Source organism: Vombatus ursinus, unplaced genomic scaffold (assembly GCF_900497805.2).
Source record: "Vombatus ursinus unplaced genomic scaffold, bare-nosed wombat genome assembly UNPS02014932.1, whole genome shotgun sequence".
NCBI lineage: Eukaryota > Metazoa > Chordata > Mammalia > Diprotodontia > Vombatidae > Vombatus > Vombatus ursinus.
In genome coordinates this window covers 11,085,193-11,111,097 of record NW_020954710.1, presented here as the reverse complement: position 1 = coordinate 11,111,097, position 25,905 = coordinate 11,085,193, and the positions used below count along the sequence as shown (strand labels likewise).

The 25,905-nt window shown below is 42.1% G+C and overlaps 1 protein-coding gene across 3 annotated transcripts in view; it reads right to left on the bottom strand.

Annotated features, from left to right (window-relative positions):
- ACOT7 (acyl-CoA thioesterase 7) overlaps window positions 1-25,905 on the bottom strand; it is a 171,616-nt gene that overhangs the window by 113,499 nt on the left and 32,212 nt on the right. For all 3 annotated transcript variants that reach the window (XM_027843951.1, XM_027843949.1, XM_027843950.1), the window contains exon 3: window positions 7,327-7,483. In XM_027843951.1, the coding sequence (XP_027699752.1) occupies window positions 7,327-7,483 (157 nt within the window). The remainder of the gene's footprint in view (window positions 1-7,326; window positions 7,484-25,905) is intronic.

Genomic DNA, 25,905 nt, shown 5'->3' with positions numbered 1-25,905 from the left:
CAAATTAAAAATACAGGACATACGAAGAAAGACACTATCTGCATCTAGTAGAAGAAGTGATAAATAGAAGTATATATAGAATAATTTTACATATGTATAACTATTTGTGTCCAATGGTAGCAATCTGGGGAAGAGGAGAAGGAAGAAAAAAAGGGAAAAAAAAGAAATTTACATGATAACTTTATTATATATTTAAAAGGAATAGCAAGTTGTACATAATAGATTTGCAGTTTCATGTGCAATCATCTTTTTTATTATACTATGTTATAGAAATGCTTGTTTTATTCCATGAATTAAAAATAAAATACATTTTAAAAAAAGAAAAATACTTCACCAAAAATTTAGTGGGGCTCTTGGAAATAAAAAAGCTCGTTCGTTGTTCACAATTCAAACAGGAATTCTGAATATGGGTAGCAGAAAGTTTCTGCCTGCAGTCATTCATTCATTTAACAAACATTTATTTTTTTTAATATTCTTTTTTCCCAATTGCATGTAAAAACAATTTTTAACATTCTTTTTCTTAAATTTTGAGTTCCAAATTCTCTCTCTCTTGCCTCCCCAATCCCTGAGACAGAAAACAATTTTACTTAAGTTATACATGTGCAGCCACGCAAAACATATTTCCACTATTAGTCATGTTATGTGAAAAAAAAAAACACCAAAGACCAAAAATTATTCCATAAACCATGATTTGTGAGCCATTCTCCAACTGATGGGCATCCCCTCCATTTCCATTTCTTTGTCACCACAAAAAGAGCTGTTCTAAATATTTTTAGACATATAGGTCCTTTCCCCCATTTTTTTTTATCTCTTTGGGAAACAGACTTAGTAGTGGAATTTCTGGGCCAAAGGGTATGCACAGTTTAATCACCCTTTGGGCATAGTTCCAAAGTGCTCTCCAGATTGGCTGGATCAGTTCACAACTCCACCAAGAGTGTTTTAGTGTCCCAATTTTCCCACATCCCCTCCAACATTTATCATTTTCCTTTTCTGTCATGTTAGCCAATCTGAAGGGTATTAGGTGGTACCTTAGAGTTTCAAACATTTCTTAACCACCTGCAGTGCCTGGGACCCAGCAGACACTTAATAAATGAATGCTGATGTGAACTGACTTGCAAAGCCCTTGGCTCGATCAGCCCTGGAGAGGGTATACAAGATACAAAGAGTGTACACAAGTGAAATCTGCAGGAGCTGATAACTAACGTGATATAAGGAGTAAGGTGGAGTCCCCAAAAGACCTGCACTTGAGATAGGAACTAGCAGTCTTCAAAAGAAATGCAAACTCTCTACCACCATATGGAAGAATGCCCCAACTCAGTATTCATAAGAGATACAACTTGGAGGTTCTATCTCACACTCACCCTATTAGTAAATATGACAAAAGAAAACTACAACTGTTGGACAAGCTGGGGAGAAGAGGGGCTCCAATGCCCTCTTGATGAGCTATGAACTGGTCCAACGAGTAAAGCAATTTAGAATTCTACTAGGAAAGGCAATAAGCGATGCATACACCTTGACCCAGTGATCAGCCTAGAAGCCCTCACTACGCTAAGCTTTGGGAATGCAAGGAAGAAGCCAACACAGTTTCTCCCCTCAAGAAGTTCTAGATGACTATATCAGACTGCACGCCATCTTGGGGAGGGAGGGGGAGAAAATCTAGAACTCAAAAGCCTATGTAAGCGAATGTTGAAAACTAAAAATAAATTAATAAATTTTTTTTTTAAAGTGACACACAAAAAAAGTTCTAGCTCGACTGGGAGGAAAAACATATCCACTAATCAGTAAGCAAGATAAAGACAGTACATGGAAGGTCACCTTGGAGAGGAAAGCAGAAGTAGCTGGAGGGGTCAGAAAAGGCAGCACTTGAGCTGATGCAGGGATTTGGAGAGGCAGTGGTGGGGAAGGAGAGCATGGCATGGTGACGGAAGATGGGAGATGGAGCATCGGATGTGAGAAGCAGCAAAGAGGCAAATCTGAGTGGAATTTGGAGTGCACGGAGGAGAGTCATGTGTGAGAAAACTAGAACGACAGCAAGGGGTCTGTCTGCTCATGAAGAGCATTAAACGCCAAGCCAAGGAGTTTCTATTTGATCGGAGAAGTAGCAATGAGCTGATGGGGAGGGGTGGAGAGGTGATATGGTCAGACCTAAACGCTAGGAAAAATCACCAAGACAAATGGATGCAGATGGGATTGAAGGGAGCAGAGACCGAGGAGATGAACCGAGGGGGTCAGAAATAGAATAGAACAGAAAGAAGGGATCACTTGGAAGACATGTTGTGGAGAAAGAAATGACAAAATTTGGCAATGGATTAGTAAAGTGGGGTGACTGAGAATAAGGAGTTAAGGGCATATATACCAAGTTGGGGGACCAGTGACAAAGGGAAAAGTCCCACATATAAAAAAATATTTATGACAACAAATGTTGAGGTAGCAAACGGCTGGAAACAAAGGGTGCCCGTTACTTAGGGAACAGCTAAACAAACTATTGTATACGAAAGGAACAGAATATTTTTGTGCCATTGGAAACAATGAATATGAAGAATTCAGGGCAACCTGAAAAGACTCTTTCGAAATGAGGCAGAGTGAAGTGAGCAGAACCAGGAAAACAACAGTCACAACTACCACAAAAAACCTACAGGAAAACCTTACTGAAAAAGATCAGAATTCTGATAGAGGCAATACCAACAGGGATCTGGGAAAAATGATGCTGAGCCCCTCTGATCAGAGAGGCAGTGCACCGATCAGAGCTGCAAAATGAAGCACACGTGTCCAATACGGCCAATGCACTGATTTCGTTTGCTTAACTGTACTCTGTTACAAGGGAGGCTTCTCTGGGGAGTGACAGGGATGCTAAAAAAAAAAAAAAGAACATCAATAAAACATTTCCTTTAAAATGTAGGGAAGAGTCAATGGTTACAAACATGACAAACCAAATTAATGGTGGTGCTAAAGATAGAAATAATGAAGTCAGAAATAGGAACAGACTTAGGGGAAAGATAATGAACTCAATCTAGGTCATTTGCAGGGGCAATGGGACAACTGATTGGCTGTGTCCTATAGGCAGCTGGAGATGCCAAGAGCTCAGAAAGAGGCATGAAATGGAGATCCAGGTATGAAGGTAACAAATAGTCATGGGAACAAGTGAGATCGCCAAAGTAGAGAGCGCAGGAAGAGAAAGGGCCAAGGATAGACCTGGTGAACAGTCACTCTGAGGAGGTAAGAAGACAACAAGGAAGGAGCAGTTCAAAAGGCAGAACCAAGAGACAGTAGTATCACTAAAGCAAAGACAGGAGAGAGTATCCAGCAGCAGGTTAGGGCATGAATGGCCAAAGCAGCAGAGAGGTCAAGGAGAATCTGGATTTTGTAATGATGGGATGACGGAGACAAAGGGAGGGGGGAAAGTGAAAGAGGTGGGGAGGGGGAAGGAGAACAGAAAAGGCTTAGCCGAGTGGTGGGGACAGAAGCCAAACTGCAAGGCTTTAAAGCAAAGAGGAGGAAGAGAAAGAGTGGAAGCAGCAGGTGTGGGAAACTTTTTCGAGAAGTTAACCAGTGAAAGTGAAAAGAGAGCTCAGTAAGGGGGTGGGGCAGGAAGAGGTAAGAGAAGGCTTTTTTAGAACTGGGGTGATCCAAGCACATTGGCAGACAGGAGAGGAGATTTTGAAGGTGTCCTCGAGACAGGGACAACTAGTGGAGGAGGAGGATACTTAGAGAAGGTGCAGGGGATGGACTCAAGGGCCCAGTTAGGAAAGTAGCCTCAGTAAGGTACAGAAAGATCTCTTCTTCTGTGACCATAGGAAAGGAGAAGAAAGTGGAAGATGAGGCTGAGAAGTTGGAGGAATGAAGGAAGGAGTTGATGAGGCTCATGCTGGACGCCCCTACCCCTTCCATACAGCAGGAAGCTAGGGCATATGTGCTGGAGGGGTAAGCCCAACGGAAACAGCTGACATCTGCCCAGGGCTTTTAGGATGACAAAGGGTTAGATACACATTATCTTACTCGATCCCAACAACCTCATGAAGCAAGCACTTCAGGCACTACCACTCCAACTTTACAGATGAGGAAACTGAGGCTCAGGGAGGTTAAAGGTCTGTCTGTGGTCACCCTGCTAGTCACGTCAAATACTTCAGAAACCAAGTCTTTACTGTTTCCAAGTCCAGGATCCCATTCACTATACACCACTGGGCATGGAGAGGAGAATGAAAAAGGTTTATGGGGAACAGAACTAGGAGTTGATAAGGGCAGTAAAAAGGGCCCAAATGAGATTCTGGGCCATAAATTTGTAGTAGGAGAAATCAGCTCAACTTCATGATTTTTTTCCAAGGGATACTCAGCAGCCCTGGAGCAGGGAAATAGGACCCAAATGAAGGGAGTTACACAGCATTAACAGTTCATGAAATTGGAAAGCTAGGTGGAGTGGTGGATAATGCTCTGGCCCTGAAGCCAAGAAGACCAGAGTTCAAATCCAGCCTCAGATACTTGACACTTACTAGTTGTGTGACCCTGGGCAAGTCACTTAACCCTCATTGCCTTGAAAAACAAAAACAAACAAAAAACAGTTCTTAAAATCTAGACAGGGGCAGCTAGATGGCGCAGTGGATAGAGCACCAGCCCTGAAGTCAGGAGGACCTGAGTTCAAATGTGGCCTCAGACCAAACACTTGACACTTACTAGCTGTGTGACCCTGGGCAAGTCACTTAACCTCAACTGCCTAAAAAAAAAAAAAAAAAAAAAAACTAGAGCAGCTAAATGGGGGCAGCTAGGTGGCATAGTGAATAGAGTATCAGGCCTGGAGTCAGGAAGATTCATATTCCTGAGTTCAAAGCTGGCCTGAGAAATTTACTAGCGATTTGACCCTGGGCAAGTCACTTAACCTTGTTTGCCTTAGTTTTCTCATCTGCAAAATGAGCTGCAGAAGGAAATGGCAAACCACTCTAGTACTTTTGCCAAGAAAACCCCAAATGGGGTCACAAAGGGTCAGACATGACTGAAACAACTGACCAGCAACAAAAATCCTGAGGTGGTGGAATACCATGCTCTTCATTCCACTGCCAAGTTCAGCTCAACTTAGTGACACAAGAAAAAGAGAGCATTGGGAAAGAGGTGATAGAAGGAGAGCTGCCTCAGGATCTGAAGCAGGAGTGGGGCTGAATGTCAAAGGGCTGCACTTGAGGACCGAGAGGGCCACCCCGATCCAAAGAATACCGGAAGACCATCAACTAATAGGCTGCTAAGTCTTAATCCATTAAATAATAGAAAAGGGAGAAGCTTTCTCTCAGTTGCTGGAGGGATTGAGATGCAGCCTCAGAAAATTAAAGCAGATACTCAAGACAAACAGGGAAAGGCAGCCTCGGAAAGCCAAGATAGAAATGCCTCTGATTCAGTCTTCCTGACAGAGCGGGTCTGAGGTGGTTGAGGAAAGTCCAACACGAAGCCAGACTGATTCTGCTGTCCAGCAATCACACACACAGCACAAGGAGTTGAAAAACTTGCTAGATGCTCTGTTCAGGGAGCAGAGATCACAGCAAAGTGTGACTCCTAAAATGACAGGGCAGTGTCCCAGTCCAAGACAATGAGCTCCCCATAAGGCCTATGGCTCCTAAAACATTCATTCTTGTTACTTCAGCATCCTTGCATCCTAACAACCTGAATGGTGTAGAGTTGTCATGACAATGCTAATTGGCTGCTGGAGACCACAAGGCAGAGAGCTGCAGGAGCCCGAGCCTGGATGGAGGACAGGCAGAGAGAGATTCCTCTCTCAGCTGCAGCCCTGATGGGCAGGGCAACGGGAGGGCAAGTCACTTAAGCTCTCTGAGGCCTCCTCTACTCATCCATCAAACAGAGACTGTGAGAGCACCTACCTTACGGCTCAAATGAGATGTGTCTAAAGGGCTATAGAAATGGCAGCTGTTTTTTATTCCTTAAAATACAAGCTGCTGCTATACTAATCTATGAATATAGCCAGTCACTTATTAAAGTTTATAATTGGATTCTAGTATCTTCTCTGTCTTTTCTCTTCCCTTAGAAAATTAAGTATATCCAAAGCCATTCTCTTCATACTCTTAATATGCACTCTAAGAATAAATTCGAATTTAGGGAAAGGGACTTATTCGGCTAGAGCTAAGTATCCTTCCTATCTTCCCCCAAACTTCCCTCAACTACCTAAACAAAGAATTATTCAGACAGAAGCAATTTCAGCTAGGAGGCATTAAGTTGTGTAACTTCAGATCTGGAGAGACAACATGGCCTAAAAGATATATAGTAGAGAGCCACGGTCCACTAGAGAGGACAGGGCAAACCCCATACAGCTTGGTCATTCCCTGGACCTCTTGGTAGAGGCCAGAAAGAGCCACTCTGGTCACAACTACTAACCTTCCTTCCCTCTTCAAATGTTCTTATTCTGCTGAAGACCAGGAACTCCCACATAGCCACTGAGTCAGCTTATCTGCCTTCTCAGGCCTGCAGACTGCCCACAGCCCTTGCTGATCTAAATTATTCATTGTAATCTAGTTCCATTAACTAGACTCCATTCTGATCATCAGCTATGCCAAAACCAACAAAATGCTTCACACCACCCAGATAACAAAAAATGTACTGCAGAACTGAGCCAGCATTTGGCTTTATGAATGCTCCTGCTAACACTGATTTGGGAGGGGGGAAACTAAAACTTGTTCATATAGTGACTAGCCCAGCAACATTTGGCAAAGGCATTTAATAAATATCATGGTAATAATAAAATAATCAGTTAGTGCTTTAAACTAGAGCCAGATGAGAACCTTTACTGTTACTGTGTCTAAGGATGAAGAAGAAGAAAAGTACCTGCAGGGAGAGATGGTGGACAAAGGAGGAGATCAGCTTTTATCACTGAAAACCCAGCTATAAAAAGAAATGTCTGTATGTGTAAGAACCATCACCACATCCTTCTGCAGTTGCCATGTGGGAAGATGAAACTGTGTTACCATGGTTACCACTGCCAAGGAAGAGAGTATTCGGATCAAGCCAGAGTCAAAGGTTTGTCCCAGTGAACTCAAGTCCAGGCCTGATTTACTGGTACCCAGAATAGTAACCAGAAGGGCCGAGAATAGGCCACCTCCAAGGAGAGAACAACTATGCGTTCCACAATTCTTCACACAAACCTAACACCCCTAGAGTGCAGAGAAATAGCACATGAGATCAGAAACTGACAGTAATGAGAGAGAAAGGCCCTTCCCCTCTTCCCCATCCCAGAGCACTCCTAAGCAGGCCTTTCCCACCAATCCCATGGATAAAGGAGCTGCTATGGCTCTGCCACAGACCAAAACACTAGGAACAAAAGGCCCTGCTACTTACCTGTGAGGATGTTTTCTGACATCACGGTGACCTGGACTTCCACTGAGTGCTTCGAGGTGTATGTAATCTCAGCACTGACATGAGCCACTTCTCCAATGCACATGGGGGACAGGAAATCCGTGCGTTCCACCCTGGCCAAGGCAGCCACACAGGTCTCCTAGGGGTCACCAAAGACATTTGGTCAGGCCAACGCAGACCCCAGAAAGGAGGGCAGGAGCACTGCAGGCCTCCTCACCCAGCCTCCCCACCCCAATCTCCAAGCCCTCTAAGACAGCACAGCACAGCACAGCAAAAGGGGAGTCATCGAGATAGGCAGACCTACACTAAAGCAGTAAAGGCTTCTCTGGCAACTGGTGGGGCTTACCACCAACAGTCACTCCCAGCTCTGACTTTGGGTCGAACTTTTGGGCCCTACATAGCATCCCAAAAAACCATACCAGCCATTATGGTCCAGGAGAACACTTTTTTTTTAAGTATCAATGTCTTGTTATTACATTTCATACATTTCTCACTATAGCCTTCTTTTCCAGCCTCTTCCCAAGGAGCTATCACTTATAATAATAATAAAAAAAAAGAACCAGTTCAGCAAAACCAACATCCACCAAGTCTAGACTTAAGCATATTGTTTGGCACACTCAGTATCCACCTCTACAAAGCAGAGAGAGGTTGTCTTTTTATCTCTCTTCTTGTCAGCCAGGCAAGGTTATTATAACCTCAAAGCATCCCATGTCATGTTTTGTGGTTCTTCACCATTGTAGTCACTCTGTTTGTTATCTCCATGGTGCCGCTGACTTTACTCTGCATCAGTCTCTAAGTCTTCCTATACTTCTCTGTATTTATCATTGCCATCACTTCTTCTTGTTCAGTCATGTCCAATTCTCCATGACCCCATTTGGAGTTTTCTTGGCAGAGATACTGGAGTGGTTTGTCTTTTCCTTCTCCAACTCATTTTACAGATGAGGAAACTAAGGCAAACAGGGTGAAATGACTTGCCCAGGGTCAGACAGCTAGTAAGTGTTTGAGACTGGATTTGAAGTCAGGAAGATGAATCTTCCTAATTTTAGGTCCAGCACTCTATCCACTGCACCACCCAGCTATTTATCTATTCCCCAGTCAATAGGCACCGACTTTATTTCCTACTCTTAGTTCCTACAAAAAGGAATGCTATAAATATTTTTTATATATGGAGTGACTTCTTTTCCATCATTGGCCTCCCTGGGGTATGTAAGTAGCAGTGGGATCTCTGAGTCAAAGAATATGGGCATTTTACTCACTTCTATTGTATAATTCCACATTGCTTTCCAGAATGGTTGGTCCAATTCACAGTTCCACCAGCAGTGAGTTAGTGTTTCTGTCTTTCCACAACCCTCTAGAGGATATTTTTTAAACTATTTAATTCAACACACTGAAGGGCCTACTTTGTGTAAGGTGCTATGCTGGGTGCCAAGGATGCAAAGATGAAAAAACCACAGTCCTTGCCTTTAAGGAATTTACAGCCTAACAGAGGCAACTGATATATACCCAAACGTGACTCAAACAAGATAAAGGGGGAAAGGGATCAAAATAAAGTGATCTAAGAAAAGGCAAGGAGAGAAAGACTGCCTTCCCACACAAAGTAGGTAAGGCCAAGAACATTTCCTTCAGCCTCACATGCAGATCTTGCCTCTGAATACAAGCCCACTCCAAGTCTATCTTCCCCTGACCATTGGTGAGGTCAAACCATAAGGCTCTGCATTGAAGACATAGAAGTAAAATGACTATCCTACTCCCAACCAAGGAAGGGGAGAAAATACACACACATACATACACACACACACACACACACACACACACACATATGTATATAGGTAGGTAGGTATACATGTATGTAAGTGGAACAGCTAGGTGGCGCAGTGAATAGAGTACTGCCCTGGAGTCAGGAAGACCGGAATTCAAATTTGGCCTCAGATACCTATTAGCTGTATGACACTGAGAAAGTCACTTAAACCTGTTTGCCTCATCTGTAAAATGAGCTGGAGAAGGAATGGCAAACTGTTCCAGGATCTTTGCCAAGAAAACCCCAAATGGGGTCATGAAGAGTGAACATAACTGAAAAACGACTCCAACAACAAGTGTTGTGTGTGTGTGTGTGTGTGTGTGCACACACGCGAACATCCTATGTCCCAATCTTCTTATTCACTAAACCTGATAGGGAAAGTAGCTGTTATTTCTTTGCCACAGCCCAAGAGCCTTGGACAAGAGGGCCTAGAAGTTACCCGTGAGGATGTTTTCAGACAACATGGTAACGCATCCCCTTCACATATTCACTAAAACATCCGGGACGTGCCAGGCTCTTCCTAACTGTTGTGAAAGCATTGTGCTATGACCAAAGGGATGCTGGAATCAGATTCAGAAGGCTTAAACCCCGGGCCCACCTCAATCACTTTCTGGTCCTATGTCCCCCTAAGCTTGTCACAACCTCTCCAACGAGCTAATTTGGGAGCAGTTAAACTCTGTTGGTTTCTTCTCATTTACCTCCCTCACAGGTCTGGGTTAAGGCTCAAGTGAGAAGGCAGGTGAAAGAGCTTAATAAATAATAAGATGCTCTAAAAATAGAAGGGCTCATGGCTTTATAGTTAAGATGGCTTTGACCTACACCTATAACAGTGCAGGCCTAACTGGCCAAGTACAAAGCTATTCATATTATTAAATGGATAAGCTCATTTTAATGAACACCATTATAATACACAACTCTACATTATAAAAATATTTCCACATCCAGGCAGACAACACTGCTTGTCTGATACGGAAACAATTTCTTTCTAAAGAAATTCTGTATACCAGATAGGCTCACACATCTTCCTCCATTTTACTGTTAATTCAATAAAAATCTTTTCACACAAGTAAAGTGTTTATCTGCCAGACTGCCATTAGGGTATACTGCCCTAATCTCTACTGGTATCATATCAAATATTATTCAGAGAAGCTGACATGCTTCTCAAAGTGTATTCTCGGTAGCTTTTTGGAATTTTAGAAACTAAGGTTCTTTTGTTTTGTTTATTTATAAAGAATGCTTTTGAAAGTCCTGAGACAGGCAAGATGATGGGCTTTATCTAACCTCACACACAGCATCTCTCACCTCAGTTTTCCCATTTATAAAATGGGGATGATAATAGCATCTACCCCACCAAGATTGTTGTGAGGATTAAATGAGATAACATACGTAAAGTGCTTTGCAAACCTTAAAGCACTAGATGCTAGCTGTTATCTTCATGGCACATTGGGTAGCTTGCCACCTTGCATAATCTGAGATGAAAAACAGGTGTCAGTGTGGCAATCATTTTTCTTTCTTTTTTTTTTTTGAAAGAATGAAAAAGTATTTATTAAGTGCTTACTATGTACACAGCACTTTGCTAAGCACTGGGGACACAAATGTTAAAATAAGACAACCTCTGCTCTTAAGAAACTCCTATTCCTTTTCTCTTTTTTTTTTTTTTTTTAGGCAGTTGGGGTTAAGTGACTTGCCCAGGGTCACACAGCTAGTAAGTGTCAAGTGTTTGGTCTGAGGCTGGATTTGAACTCCACTGCACCACCTAGCTGCCCCAATAAATGTTTTTTTATGTTGTTGTTGTTAGTGGGTTTTTTGGTTTTTGTTTCTTTTTTTTTGGCTAGGCAATGGGGTTAAGTGATTTGCCCAGGGTCACACAGCTAGTAAGTGTTATGTGTCTGAGGCCAGATTTGAACTCAGGTCCTCCAGAATCCAGGGCCGGTGCTCTATCTACTGCACCACCTAGCTGCCCCCCAAAGACTAGGCTTAGAGTCAGAAACTCCTGATTTCAAATCTATTTTTTTGGGGGGGGGGTGAAGCAATTGGGGTTAAGTGACTTGCCCAGGTTCACACAGCTAGTGTTATGTGTCTGAGGCTGGATTTGAACTCAGGTCCTCCCGACTCCAGGGCCAGTGCTCTATGCACTGCACCACCTAGCTGCCCCAAGAAACTCCCATTCCAACAAGGGGGATGACATATGGAAAGGTTCAGCTGCAAAGCAGATGGGAAGGTGCCATGATCTTTAGGATTCAGCAGCAAAGCAGATAATAATGCAGATGATCATCCTTCAATCATTTTCTTAGCCCCTCCCATCAAACCCAATACAAAGAAATACAATTACACTGCCCCCCAAGAAAAAGATGCCAAAAAATTAAGTCTTCTCAAAGGCATCAACTTTTATTGAGAAGACCTGATGTAGATTTCACATGTATAATTGATATATTGCTTGCCTTCTTAGTGGGCGGTGGTGGGGTGGAATTTAGAACTCAAAATTTAAAAAGAAAAGAATGTTAAAAATAAATAATACATGAAAATCTTTAAAAAACAGTATCTGATAGATAACATTGTTGCTCAATCATTTCAGTCTTGTCTGACTCTTCGTGACTCCATTTGGGGTTTTCTTGGCAAAGATGCCTATTTCTTTCTCCAGCTCATTTTTACAGATGAGAAAACTGAGGCAAACAGGGTGAAGTCACTTGACAGCTAGTAAGGGTCTGAGGCTGGATTTGAATTCAGATCTTCTTAGCAAAGATGCTGGAGTGGTTTGCCATTTCCTTCTCCAGCTCATTTTACAGATGAGGAAACTGAGACAAACAGGGTTAGGTGACTTGCCTAGGATCACACAGCTAGTAAGTGTCTGAGGCCAGATTTGAACTCAGGGAGATGAGTCTTCCCAACTCCAGGCCTGGCACTCTGTGCACTATGGCACCTAGCTGCCCCCTTCATAGTACACAGCATCGTGCTAAGCATATGTAAACATTTAATAAATACTGATTGAAACTGGGGGTGGGACTGCTAGGCATCACCCCAAAGAGGTCAAAGAGAAAACCAAGGGTCTATAGACACCAACCAGAATATTTCTAGCTACTATACAGATAATACTACTGGTCAGAGAGGCCAAAACAAAAAGAAAAAACTGAGCCCTGAATCAAGTCTTGGGAGGAAAAAAAAAAATCAAAGGTCAGAGAGAAGTCACAGGATTTAGAATGAAAAGGGGCTTTACTTGCAATCAATCAATCAGCAAACATTTATTAAGTGCCTACATATTTCAGGCACTGTGCTAAGCTCTGGGGATACAAAAAGAAGCAAAAGCCAGCCGCTGCCCTCAAGGAGTTTACAATCTAATGGGCAACACAACATACAAACAAATACAGGCAAAGCAAGCTAGAAACGGTATAAACAGGAACTAATTAACAGAGGGAAGGCATTAAGGAATTAAGAGGGGTTGGAAAAAGGTTCTTGTAGTGGGATTTTTACTGGGACTTAAAGAGGTCAACTTAAAGAGGGGAGGAGGGAAAGTATTCCAATTATGGGGGATGGCCAGAGAAAATATCCAGAATCAAGAGATGGATTGTCTTAGAACAGCCAGGAAGCTAGTGTCAATGGACTTAAGAGTACATGTTGGAAAGTAAGGTGTGAGAAGACTGGAAATGGAGGAGGTGGCTAGGTTATGAAGGGCTTTGAACGCCAAACAGAGTATTTTGTGTTTGCTCCTGGAGGCAGTATGGAGTTTAGTGGCGTGGAGGTGACATGATTGACCCTGTACTTGAGCAAAATCACTTTAGTGGCTGAATAGAGAATGGGATAAAGTGGAGACAGACTTGAGGCAGGCAGATGACCCACTCCCCCAGCAGCTATTGCAATAGTCCAGGTATGAGGTGATGAGGATCTGCACGTGGTGGTGGCCATGTCAGAGGAGAGAAAGGGGCATATTGGAGAGATGTTGCAAAGATGAGAGAGACAGGACTTGGCAACAGACTGGATGGCGGAAGGGAGTCTAGAGGAAGTAGGGAGTCTAGGATAGCGACAGATAGGGAAGAGTCCAAAATGACTCCTAGGCTGATAGCTTGAGGACCTGGGAGGATGGTGTTGCCCTCTAGAGTAAGAGTTTAGGGGAAAAGACAATGACTTCTGTTTTGGACATATTGAGTTTAAGATGTCTGCTGGACATCCAGTTAGAGATGTCTGAAAGGCAGCTGAAGTCATGAGAGACTGGAGGGCAACAGAGACATTGGGGCAGGAAAGGTAGATTTCAGACTCCTAAGCATAGAGGTAGTAATTAAAGGCGTGTGGGCTGATGAGATCACCAGGTGAAATAGTATAGAGGGAAAAGAGAAGAGGGCCCAGAGGGACACCCAAGGTTAGAGGGTGGGATCCAGAGGAGGATCTAGCAGAGGAGACAGAGAAGGAGTGGTCAGAAAAGTAGAAGATCCAGAGAGGGTCACGTCCTGAAAACCTGAAGAGAAGAGCATCTCAAGGAGGAGAGAGTGATCCGCAGTGTCAGAGGTTACAGTGGTCAAAGATAATGGGGACTGAGAAAAGGCCATTGGATTTGGCATCTCGGAGAGCATTAGTAACTCTGGAGAGAGCCATTTGAGGGGAATGATAAGGTTGGAATTGGGCTTGTAAGGGGTTAAGAAGAGGGGGGAAGGAAAGAAAATGGAGGCACCTACTGCTGCAGCAGCGGCAAGGCTAGATCTCCGACTGGTTTTTTTTTTTCCTCTGGAGCAGGAAAAGGAGGGAGGAAGGAAAGATTAGCCAATGTTCTTGTCGTTGTGGTTGTTCTTATTGTGGTTGTCGCCGTTCTTGGTTTTTTTTTTTTCCTCTGTTGTTGGTTTTGTTTTTGTTTTTGTTTTTAAGGCAATTGGGGTTAAGTGACTTGCCCAGGGTCACACAGCTAGTAAGTGTCAAGTGTTTGGTCTGAGGCCTTATTTGAACTCAGGTCCTCCTGACTTCAAGGCCAGTGCTCTACACGCTGCACCACCTAGCTGCACTCTTGTTGTTTTTAAAGAGTGCTATAACATAAGGAAACGTTTAGGAATTGAGGGTGGCATTTGACTTTTGCTTTTTGCTCTCTCATCATTTCAAATTGAAGCAACAAAAGTATCCTACTTGTTACAATCAGATATTAAATTTGTTGTCATTCAGTCATGTCTGACTCTTCGTGATCCCATGAACCACAGCATGCTAGGCCCTTCCAGCCTTCTCTGTCTCTCAAAGTCTGTCCAAGTTCAAGTTCATTGTTCATCCATCTCATCTTTTGCCACCCCCTTCTTCTTTTGCCTTCCCTCTTTCTCAACATCAGGGTCTTTTCCGATGAGTCTCCCTCTTCTCATTATGCGGCAAAAATATTTCAACTTCAGCTTTGGTATTTGACCTTCCGATGCATAGTCTGAATTAATTTCTTGAAGTACTGACTGAATTGATCTCCTTGCTGGCCAATGGACCCTCGAAAGTCTTCTCCAGCACAAGTGTCAATTGTGTGATGCTCAGTCTTCCTTATAGTTCAACTCTCAGCCATACACTGCTAGTGGAAAAACCATAGCTTCGACTCCACAGAGCTGTCAGCAAGGTAATGTCTCTGTTTTTTAGTCTGCTGTCCAGATTTGCCCTAGCTTTCCTTCCAAGGACAGAGCATCTTTCAGTTTCACGGCTATGGTCACCATCTGCAGTGATCTTTGAGCCCAAGAATGTAAAATCTGACACTGCTTCCATTTCTTCTCCCTCTATTTTTGAGGAAGCAATGGAACCAGTTGCCAAGATCTAGTTTTTTGGAAGTTAAGCTTCAAGCCAGCTTTTACACTCTCCTCTTTCACCTTCATCAAGAGATTTCTTAATTCCACTTCATTTTCTGCCATCAGAGGAGTATCGTATGCATAGCTGAGACTGATGGTATCTGTCCCAGCAACCTTAATTCTGACTTTGGATTTGTCCAGCCTAGTATTTCACAAGATGTACTTTGCATATGAGTTAAATAAATAAGGTAACAATATACAGCCTTGTCCTACTCCTTTTCCAAACTTAAACCAATCAGTTATTCTATGTTTGGTTCTAACTGTTGCTTCTGGGCCTGCACACAGATTCCTCAAGATGATCTGATACTCCCATCTCTTTGAGGACTTGCCACATTTTCTTGAGAGCCACACGGTCAAAGGCTTTAGTGTAGTCAAGGAAGCAGAAGTAGATGTTTTTCTGGAACCCCCTGGCTTTTTCTCCATAATCCAGTGATGTTGGCAATTGAAAATATACTTGAAAACCAAAGCGTACATAACAGAAGTTCACAGCTTCAAAAACAAGCTTTTTCTGTTCTTTGTATATTGAAATGTTTGTTATTTGCTAAGTTCACAATAAAAAATAAAATTTAATTTTAAAAAAAAGATGGAATGCCAAAATGGGATTTGGATTTGTGAATAAAGAGAACTGAAGAATGGCAGGCTTCCGGCCAGGTCTAAAATTTACCTAATAAGGCTTCATAACAATATATTTGCCTGAGTTGATACCATCTAATCAAGAGAGCTTTAAACAGAAAAAGGAGGGAGAAAACTGCTTCGATATCTATACCCAGGCAGGCTAGATAGCTTCAGTATAATGTAGGAATCAATCAACAATCACGTCAGCACCTACTATGCGCCTGGGAATTTTTGTTTGTTGTTTTGTTGCTGTTCAGGCGTTTTTCGTTCATGTCCTACTCTTTATGACCCCATTTTGCGTTTTCTTGGCAAAGATAACTAGAGTAGTTTGCCATTTCTTTCTCCAAATCATTTTACAGATGAGGAAATGGAGGCAAACGGAGTTAAGTGACTTGCCCCAAGTCACTGTCTAAAGCTGAATTTGAGCTTACAAAGATGAGTCTTCCTGGCTCCAGGCCTGGTGTTCTTGCACTTTGGCGCCACCTAGCTGCCCCCTATACCTGGAAATATGCATACAAAACAGCAGAGACACCCAAAAGTACAAGAGACAAAATTCAAGAAAAGAGCCAGTAATAAAATCCTTTTAACTAATAATGTGAGGATTTTTTTGCTTGACTAAGCATAGGTGTTACAAGGATTTTCTTTTTCTTTCTTTTTTTTTTAGTGAGGGGTGGTGGTAGTTAGAGAGAAAGAAAATAAATGCTTCTTAACTGGGGGAAAAAAGTAAAATTTAAAAGTTACGTTAAAAAGAAAGATAAGGGCAGCTAGGTGGTGCAGTGAATAGAGCCCTGACCTTGGAGTCGGGAGGACCTGAGTTCAAATTCAGCCTCAGACACTTAACACTTACTAGTTGTGTGACCCTGGGCAAGTCACTTAACCCCAATTGGCTCACCAAAAAAAAAGAAGAAAGAAAGAAAGAAAGAAAGAAAGAAAGAAAGAAAGAAAGAAAGATAATGGGGGAAAAACCTACAGCATTAGAGGTCTAATCAATAGCTCTGAATTAATAGCTAGATGAACAAGAGATCCTAAGGTAAGGAAGAAAATCTGACTTGCTAGTTATACCTGAGAATTGGTGGAATGAGACCATGTGTTCTGGTCTCAGGAATACTGTCCTTGAAGGGCATTCAAAAGAACAGAAGAAGTAAAGGGGAACAGAGTGCCATGATCTGTTAAAGAAGACAGACCACTGAGAGAAAAGGGTAGAACATTCAAATGAAGATCAATGGAACAGACTCAGAAGTGATATTTTCAGCAATAAATCACATACAAACTACAAGGACAGAGAGAGAAAGACATGAGGATTCCAGAAAACAGATCACAATGTACCTGGTATAGTAGTGACAGTGGCCTACAATTACCCAAACATCTGCAGGAGCTCTCTGCCAAAGGAGGAGAAGCTAATGGTTTCTTGTCTTGGTTTAATAAAAAATATTCTCCTTGGAAAAGTCCAGGAGCCAAGAGGAAATTCTATTCTGGGTCTGATTCTCACCAAAAGATGTGCAAACAATGAGGACTTTCCATCTTAAAATGTGTGAAAGAGAAGAAGAAATCTAAGAATATTCTATCATATAACCATAACTTTGGAAGAGCAAATTTCAAAGTATGTAGACAAAAGATAGATAAGTTCTTGTTTGGTCTAAAATTCTACAGGGGATGTCAGCCCAGCAAGGATGAGAAGCTCTCAGGAATCAAATTCTGAGGGCAAAAAGAAAAAATTCTAACAAAAACAATAACAATGATAATGTTAATGATAACTAGCATTTATACGGCACCTACTATGTGCCAGGGACTGTGCTAGGTGCTTTACAACTATTATCTCATTTGATCCTCACAACAACCGTGGGAGGTAAGTGCATTACCCCCATTTTACAGTTGAGAAAACTCGGACAAACAGAGGTTAAATGACTTGCCTAGGGTCCCACAGCTAGGAAGTGTCTAAGGCCAGATTTGAACTCAGGTCTTCCTGACTCCAGGCCCAGCCCTCTAACTACTATACCACCTAGCTGCTGAAGAAGAAAAAGGAGAGCTACCTAATGATACTGCTATGGACACTCAGAAAGCAAGCAGTAAATGAGAGCTGTTATTTTTAAAAGCTATGAGCAGATGATGAAAGCAAAGGAAGAATACAAAAGCATGGCAAGAGCCTGTAAAACTGTGAGGAATGCTAAAATTCAGAATAAAGTGAGGGCGGCAAGAAAGACAAAAGACACGGGGGGAGCAGGAATCAAAGAAAGGCAAGGACTGCTTATGGGGGTAAGTGGGAAAGAGAAAAAGAAGGCAGGCTACTGCCCAACTCTCACCCGGCCTTGTTTTGTCTGTTGAGAAGAATAATCTTTGGCCTGGAAAGGACAGAACCAAAATGGCTCCTTGGGAGGTGACAGCCAAGCTCATTAAGGAGAGAATAAGAAAACCCTGGCTACTTGGGGTGAATATAAGTCCCCAGGCCCAAGTGGATGTTTCAGGTACTGAAAGAACGTGCAGAGATGTAATGAGCAAGTGTCCTGCAGGAGGGGAGAAAGGCAAGCACCCCAGGTTCAAAAAGAGAAGAGAAGAGAGGAGAATCTGCAGGAAGAGGACAATGAGAACGTTTCCAAATTTGGCCAGGAATCAGTCATGTTAATCACTTGACACTCGGTGAGCATCGAACAAAGTAATCATTGGCTCCCCAAGGACCAGCTTGGTTCCCCCAAGAAACCATCCTGTCAGACAACCTTATTTATAGATCAGGGGATCCTGCCAATATTGTTTACCGAGATTTGGCAAAGTATTTGCTCCAAGTCTCTCAGGCTAGTCCAGTGGCAAATATTTGGGGCAGACAATGATACAGTGACCTGGTTGAATGGCAAGATCCCAAGGGAAGGTCATTCATCAATCATTCTTAGCTTGGAAGGAGATCTTCAGGAGAGTGCCTAGGGATCTGTGCTTGGTCTTGTCTGGCTTAATACCTTATCGATAACTTGGACAAAGCACAGAAGATAGCTTATCAAAGGCAGAGAAGACATACTTATCAAATTTGCAGAGAATTCAAAGCTGAAGAAGGATAGCTATCAAACTAAGTAAGAGAGACAAGATTGTAAAAGATCTTGGCAGGCTAGAATGCTGAACCAAGTCAAACAAATTGAAATTTAATAGGGATCCAAAACAATCTGCTTCCCAATATGCAAGATGAAGCAGGCATGGGCCAGACAGCCACTCATCTGAAAAAAATATGAAAAGACAAACTTAATACAAATAAAGAGCACACTCTAGCAAACATGAAATGTAATCTTGGGCCCACTGAGGCCCAACATCCAGGACTAGAGGTGACCCTATCTCTGTACTTTGTCATATCTAGACCACATCTAGAGTATTACATTAAGTTCTATATATCACATTTTGTGAAAGATATTGATAAGCTAGAGAGTACCCAGAAAAGATGGCCATTGAGATGTGGACGGGCCTTGAGTTTCAAATTATTTGAAGGAATTGAGGACTTTAAGCCTTGAGAAGAAAAGATTTATGGGAAACGTGATGGCATCTTCAAGTAGCTGAAGGACTGTCACAAAGACAAGATGTTAGACTTGTTTTCCTGGGCCCCAAAGGGCATAAGAAGGAACCAGGGGAAGATGCCATGAGGAGGATTTAAGCTGGATCTAAAGAAAACTCTCTAAGCGTCACAGCTCTGCAGAGGAGCAATGGATCGTCTCAAAGGGTGGGCCCTGCTGCCTGAAGGTCTTCAAAGACACGATGACTACCTGTCACGTATTTCTATAAGGGGTTCCTGTGCAGGAATGATGAGTTGGATTGCACGGCCATCAGTGTCTCATCCTACTCAGATTCTGATCCTGGGACTGTTTTCTTCCACAAAGAGATAAGACCATAGCACCACCTACTGGCAGCTGGCAGTAGAAACAGCACACCAAGCGGCTAAAATCAGTCAAGTCAGTCAACATTTATTATGTGCCTACTATGTGTCAGGCACTGTGCTAAGAGCCGAGGATACAAAGAAAGACAAAAGACAGCTCCTTCTCTCAAGGAGCTTACAATATACTGCAGGAGACAACAAATGCATCAAATGCAAACACAGATACAAGCAAGTGTGCAGGATAATTCGGGATAAATAGGAAGTAATTAAGAAAGGGAAGGCACTGGAATTGAGAGGATGGAAAAGGATTCCTGTAGAAGGTAGGATTTTAGTTGGGACTTAAAGGAAACCAGGGAGGTCAATAATCGGGGTGGAGGAGAGAGAGTGTTCCAGGCATGGGAGATGGCCAGAGAAAAGGCCTAGAGCCAAAAGATAGTGTCCTATTCATGGAACAGCCAGGAGACCAGTGTCACTGGATCTAGAAGTATGTATCAAAGAGTAAGGTATAAGACTGGAAATGTAGAGAAGAACTAGGTTATAAAGTGCCTTGAACACCAAACAGAGGATTTTATTTACTCCTGGAGATGATAAGGAATGACAGGAATTTATTGAGTAGAGGGTGATATGGTCAGATCTGTGCTTTAGGAAAATCACTTTAGTGACTGAATAGAGGACGGATTGGAATGGGGAAAGACTTGAGGCTGGCAGACCCCCAGCAGCTGTTGCAATAGTCCAGGAATGAGGTGATGACAGCCTGGACCAGACTGGTGGCAGCGTCAGAGGAGAAAAGGGGGAGTGTGGGTGTGAGATATGAAATTGAATGAGGAGTCCAGGATGATCCCTGGGCTGAGAGCCTTGGGGTCTGGGAGGATGGTGGTGCCTTCAACAGTAATAGAGAAGTTTGGAAGGCAGGAAGGTTTGGGGTCAGTTTTGGACATGTTGAGCTTAAGATGTCTATGGAACATCCAGTTCAAGATGTCCAATATGCAGTAGTAGAGTAGAAACTGAAGGTTAGAAGAAAGGTTAGGGCAGAATAGTTAGATTTCAGAATCATCAGCATAGAGATGGCAATTGAATCCACAGGAGCTGATGAGATCACCAAGTGAAGTAAAGGGAGAAGAGAAGAGACTTCTGACAAAGTCCACACACACACACACACATACATACACAAATACACACAACTCACCCCCTTCAATAACATAAGCCTAAAACTAGAAAGAAATTCAACGTCTCCCAGACTTACTACATCTTGTAGAGACTGGCTTATTTGGATTTTATGCATTTATAATTTTGTGTGTTAATATGTTGTATTATTTTTTAAATAAAGAAGCCCTGAAAAGATGGATATTCTTATGGAAAGGGTTAAAGTGGATTCATGACTCATCATACTACAATCAATTTCAGATGCATTCAGAGGGTTAGATCCCTCTAAAATACAAATAAGAAAACCACAAAAAAAATGGAAAAGTATCTTTAGCCCATCTAAGAAACGGATTATCAGAGACAAAAATGTATGGATTCAAATACATTATTTTAAAATTTGAAATGGAAAGAAGCAGAATTGGGAAAGCATGAAACAAACATAAATGGATCACAGATATAGAGTTGGAAAGGAAATCAGAAAAAAAGGTTTCAAAGTTTACTATCTAAATAAAATACATGAAAACATATAGTCAATACTGAGGCTCCACTCAATTTGATAATGAAAAGGACTATTTACACACAAGGAAATAACAAATTATATGCAACAATGTACAATTTAACAAAGAAAAACTTTAAAATCCAATAGACATTTGCCAATGTGTAAAAACATATTTACACACAGATGTACAGTCAACTATATGGCACAGTGGATAGTGAGCTGGACTTGAAATCAGGAAGACTTGAGTTCAGATCTGGTCTTGGACACTTTCTAGCTTTGTTACTCTAGGCAAGTCATTGAACCTGTCTGCCTCAGTTTCCCCATCTGTAAAATGAAGATCATAACAGCACTACCTCTCAGGGTTGATGTGAGATATTTGTAAAGTGCCTAGCACATAGCGGGTACTTAATAAATGCTTGTTATCTAATTATCTGCTAACAACAGTTAGGTAAGAAATTAGCTATAAAGACAAACGACTTTGAAAGATTTAAGAACTCTGATCTACAAGATGAGCAAGCATACTTTCAGAGGACAGATGAGGAAGCATAATATCCATCTCCGGATAAAATGGTGATGGCCTAAAGATGCAGGCTAGGATTTTCTGGGGCATGTCTAATTGGGAATTTGGTTTCCCTGATTATGCATGTTTGTTATAAGACTTTAGGTTTCCTTTTCTTCCAATGGATAAAAGGAAGAATGGAGGGAAAGAAAATAAATGCATCTTAGCTGAACAAATAAAATAAATTAAAAGTTTTTTATTTTTTTTTTTTAAATGAAAGAGGTGGGTCTCTTCCAGATCCAAAAGCCAGCATTTGGAATAGATGGGTTAGTACTCATTAGATTTTTTTATACACAAGTTGCCTAATTACTAAAGTAAAGAATTAAGAATTCTTGTTTCCCCTAAGCTAAACTTCAGAGGAAGAAATCACATGGCCCTGAGACAACACTAATCCAAGCAAGTAGAGAATGAGGTCACTAGAGCTCTGGCCAGCGATGGAAGCAGCAGGGGCACATAGACCAAGATGTCGAAAGCCCAAAGAAAGGTTCAGGAAAGTTGTTTCTGGAGCAGAGCCACAGGGGCAGAGGGTGGGGCATTCTCCTCAAGCTGACCTCTCCTAGAAGAGGAGTCACCCCAAAGCAGAAGATACCCGGCTAACAAGAAGTGGGGTTTAGGGGCTGTCAGAGGGAAGGGGGCTACTCACCAGCAGGTCACAGGCTGTGCTTGGGAAGTACATTGCACGGCCTGCACCATCCTCCCAAATCAGGGGTACAACTTTGGGGTCACCCTTGACTTTCCCCTCTTCCTCACCCACTGAGGCCAGTTGGATTTCAAGTCTCGGCTGTTCCACTTTCCTGACTTCTCGTGCTCCCTCTTTTGTCTTCTGAACCAGCTCCCTTTTCCTGCTCCCATTCCTGCCCCCTCTCCAAACCATCCTCTATAGCACTGCCAAACTGACATTCCTACCAACACTGAGCCGACTCTGTGCTCCCCACTTAAATATGTTCAGCGGCTCCCTATTGCCAGCATAAAATAGCAAATCCTTCAGCCTGATATTTAAAACCCCTACAATCTGGCTGCCCTGATCTTTCCAGTCTTATTTCCAATTAAAGTCCTCCATATACTCTCTGTCCCTGTCAAACTAGTCTCCTTGTGGGCCCTCATCTGTGAGGGCTGCTCTCCCGGTCTCTGTACAGGGTCTCCACAGCTGGGATGTGGCCCTCTTCACTTCTGCCTTTTCGAATCCCGAGTTTCCTTCAAAACATACCTCTGGCACCTCTCCCTCCACAAGGTCTTTCCTGATTCGTACTGGGCATTAGTGTCCCATACCTCTTGAATTCTTTTATAGTATTTGGCATAGACTTTGTAGTTTCTTGTCTGCAAACACACTGTGAAATTCTTATCATGTTTGGGAATATGAATTCCTCGAGGACTAGGACTGCTTTAATTATCTCTGTATCCCTAGCACTAAACCTAGTGCCTTGCACACAGTAGGCACTTAATATATGTTTGTTGAGATGGATTGACTGGTAAACTTCTGGCTGTGGTTGCCTTAAGCAGCACCCTCTGTTCTCTCCAGAAGACAATGCTTTCAACACCAAGGCAGTCCAGCTAAAGTTTTTCCGACAAATAAGTACTGGATTCCAATCCAATAGGTCCAAGAGAACAGTTGCAGGTGAGCCAGGAAAGGAGGCAATCTACATTCTTTCTGATTCTGGCAATAAGCCTCACAGTCCTAAGGCTCAAAGGCCACACCTCACTCCATGGCACCCATTTAGCCTAAGGAAGAGTTCTTCTGGCTGACATGCACAGTCTTCAGGGGGCTCTTTCACAGGCAGTTTGTGGCTCCTCAAGAGAGCAGATTTTGGCTTTTTGTATGTAAACAGTTCTCATTTTACCTAAGTGGACAGTTCTGCAGACCTCTACATAAAACAGTTTTTACATAATGCAAATCTGCCCTTACCGATCCATTCCACTCAGCCTATATAACAAAGGCACACACAAAATAACACCTTTATGCAAGTCATAAAATATACTAAAATGTAGACATATCAAATACTGTACCATGATAATAAAAAGAATTAGGAAATGAAAGGTAAAGTTAATGATAAAGTATACACAGTACTGTACGTAAAGTTAACATAGGGGTGCAGTATAGAGCCCCTTCCCCACCCACTACACCCTGCCTTTATCACTAGTGGTTGACTATGTAACTTTTTTTCTGAAGCTATCAAGAAAGCGGTTCTCTTTTTTTTACCTCATATATGTGAGGAGTTGTTCAGCCATTTTGGTCGCGTCCAACTCTTGATGACCCCATGCGGGGTTTTCTTAGCAAAGATACTAGAGCGGTTTGCCATTTCCTTCTTTAGTTCATTTTACAGATGAGGAAACTGAGGCAAACAGGGTTAGGTGACTTGTCCAGGGTCACACAGCTAGTTAAGTGTCTGAGGCCAGATTTGAACTCAGGAAGATGAGTCTTCCTCACTCCAGGCCCAGCACTATCTACTGCACCACCTAGCTGCCCATACATGATAATGACAGCAAGCAATATTATCCTCAACTAGTCTTTGAACTTAAAAATCCTGAAGTATTTGGATCCATCTTTTCAATACCAGAAAAAATTTACTCAAATGATGAAATGCTTCTGCCAACTGTTTTGTTGTGAGCCTTTCTGGTTTGACCTCAGATTCCGAGGTTCCCTTTTTTCTTTGGCATCTTTGCAGCTAGCAGCCCAATCAGATCTTCATGCAACAGTTCTTCTCCATGAGATTAATCAACTCCACAGCATCTTCACCCACTTCTAGCTCCAATTCTTATGCTAATTTCATAATCTTCGTACTCACTTCTTCAACTGTTTCATCTTTTTCAAATCTATAAGCACATTTTTTCTAAACTCTTCAAATACGTTTCTGTTACATTAACAATATTTCGGATTGCATGCTAAATATTACAGGACTTCCAGAAATCTCTCAAGGTCAACTCCTTATCTGCATCCAAAGCTGCAATTGCCTAGGCAAATTCGCAATCACTCCCTGATCCATAGGTTGTAATAATGAGGTAGTGTTAGGGTAACCACTTTTAGCTTTTCATTAAAATTTTCCAGATTGGGGGGAGGGGGAGTGATCTGGGACATTATCCAAAATAAGTAGAATCTTGAAAGGAATGCGATTATCATTACTAAACTTCTCCATTTTTGGAAGAAGCAGTGAATAAACCATTGTTCAAACAGGATTAGCCATGCCTTAGGGTAAGCAAAATAATGCCCAGGTAGTGGTGCTTGCTGATTCCCTTCAGTGCTCTAGGATTTTCTGAGCAGGGCTCGAGAACAGGTTTTAATTTGCAAGTCCTAGATGCATTCCCTCCAAGCAGAAGAGGAACCCTTTTCTCAGAAGCTTTATGCCCGAGCACTGTTTGTTCCTCCACCAAGATGTGGATGAGATGGCATCTTTGATAAAATAGGCTGATTTCATCTACATTAAAGATTTGTTCAAGCAAGTAGGGACCTTCATCTATTATTTTTTGCAGCAACTCTGGGAACTTCTTTGCTGCTTCAATATCTGCACTAAGCAGCCTCTCCTAACACTTACACATTATGAAATCCTGCATGATTTTGAAATCATGCAAACCAAAAACTGCTTGCTATAAATACCTGTGTTTCTTCAGGGTACTTAACCTTTAAATCTTCAAAGAGGCTTTGAGCTTTGGTTTGAACTGTCATCAAGTTTAAAGGAATATTCTTCTAAGTTTGGGCGTTTATTCACATAGCTAATAGTTTCTCATCTGTAGAACAGCACCTTCTGTTTGTTTTGACAGATATGTCGACTTCATGCAAACAGTGCCTTTTCCATGTTCCCCTATCTGGGCAGCATCCTTCACCATGGTGTTCACAAGTCAGAAGACTAAGTTCATGTGTTATCGATGACAAGTTTTGTCTCTTTTTTATTTTCATTTCCAAGTCTATTCACTCATGCTTACAAAACGGTTCACTTCTCCCCTCAAGAACACGTTTGCTACCAGCCATGGTGAAAATATGAAGATCACTATTTAACGCAGGGAGAGGCACGGCATTACTCTCCGCAGACACAAAGGAACTGACTTAGAGATGCTTCTCAGCTTCCCTCTACTATTTATTCGTCTTATCATACAGTATTTGCTCTGCATAAGCAATTTTTGTAATTTTTTTGGAATGCAGATTTCTTTCAGGATTCTTTATGTAAAGTCAAATTTGTTAATGAGAATTTAAGTAAAGTGAAAACTGTCTGCATATATATTTTATATATGTATATATTTTATGCATATATATCCACACATGCACGCACGCACACACACACACACACACACACACACACACACACACACACACACACACACACACAC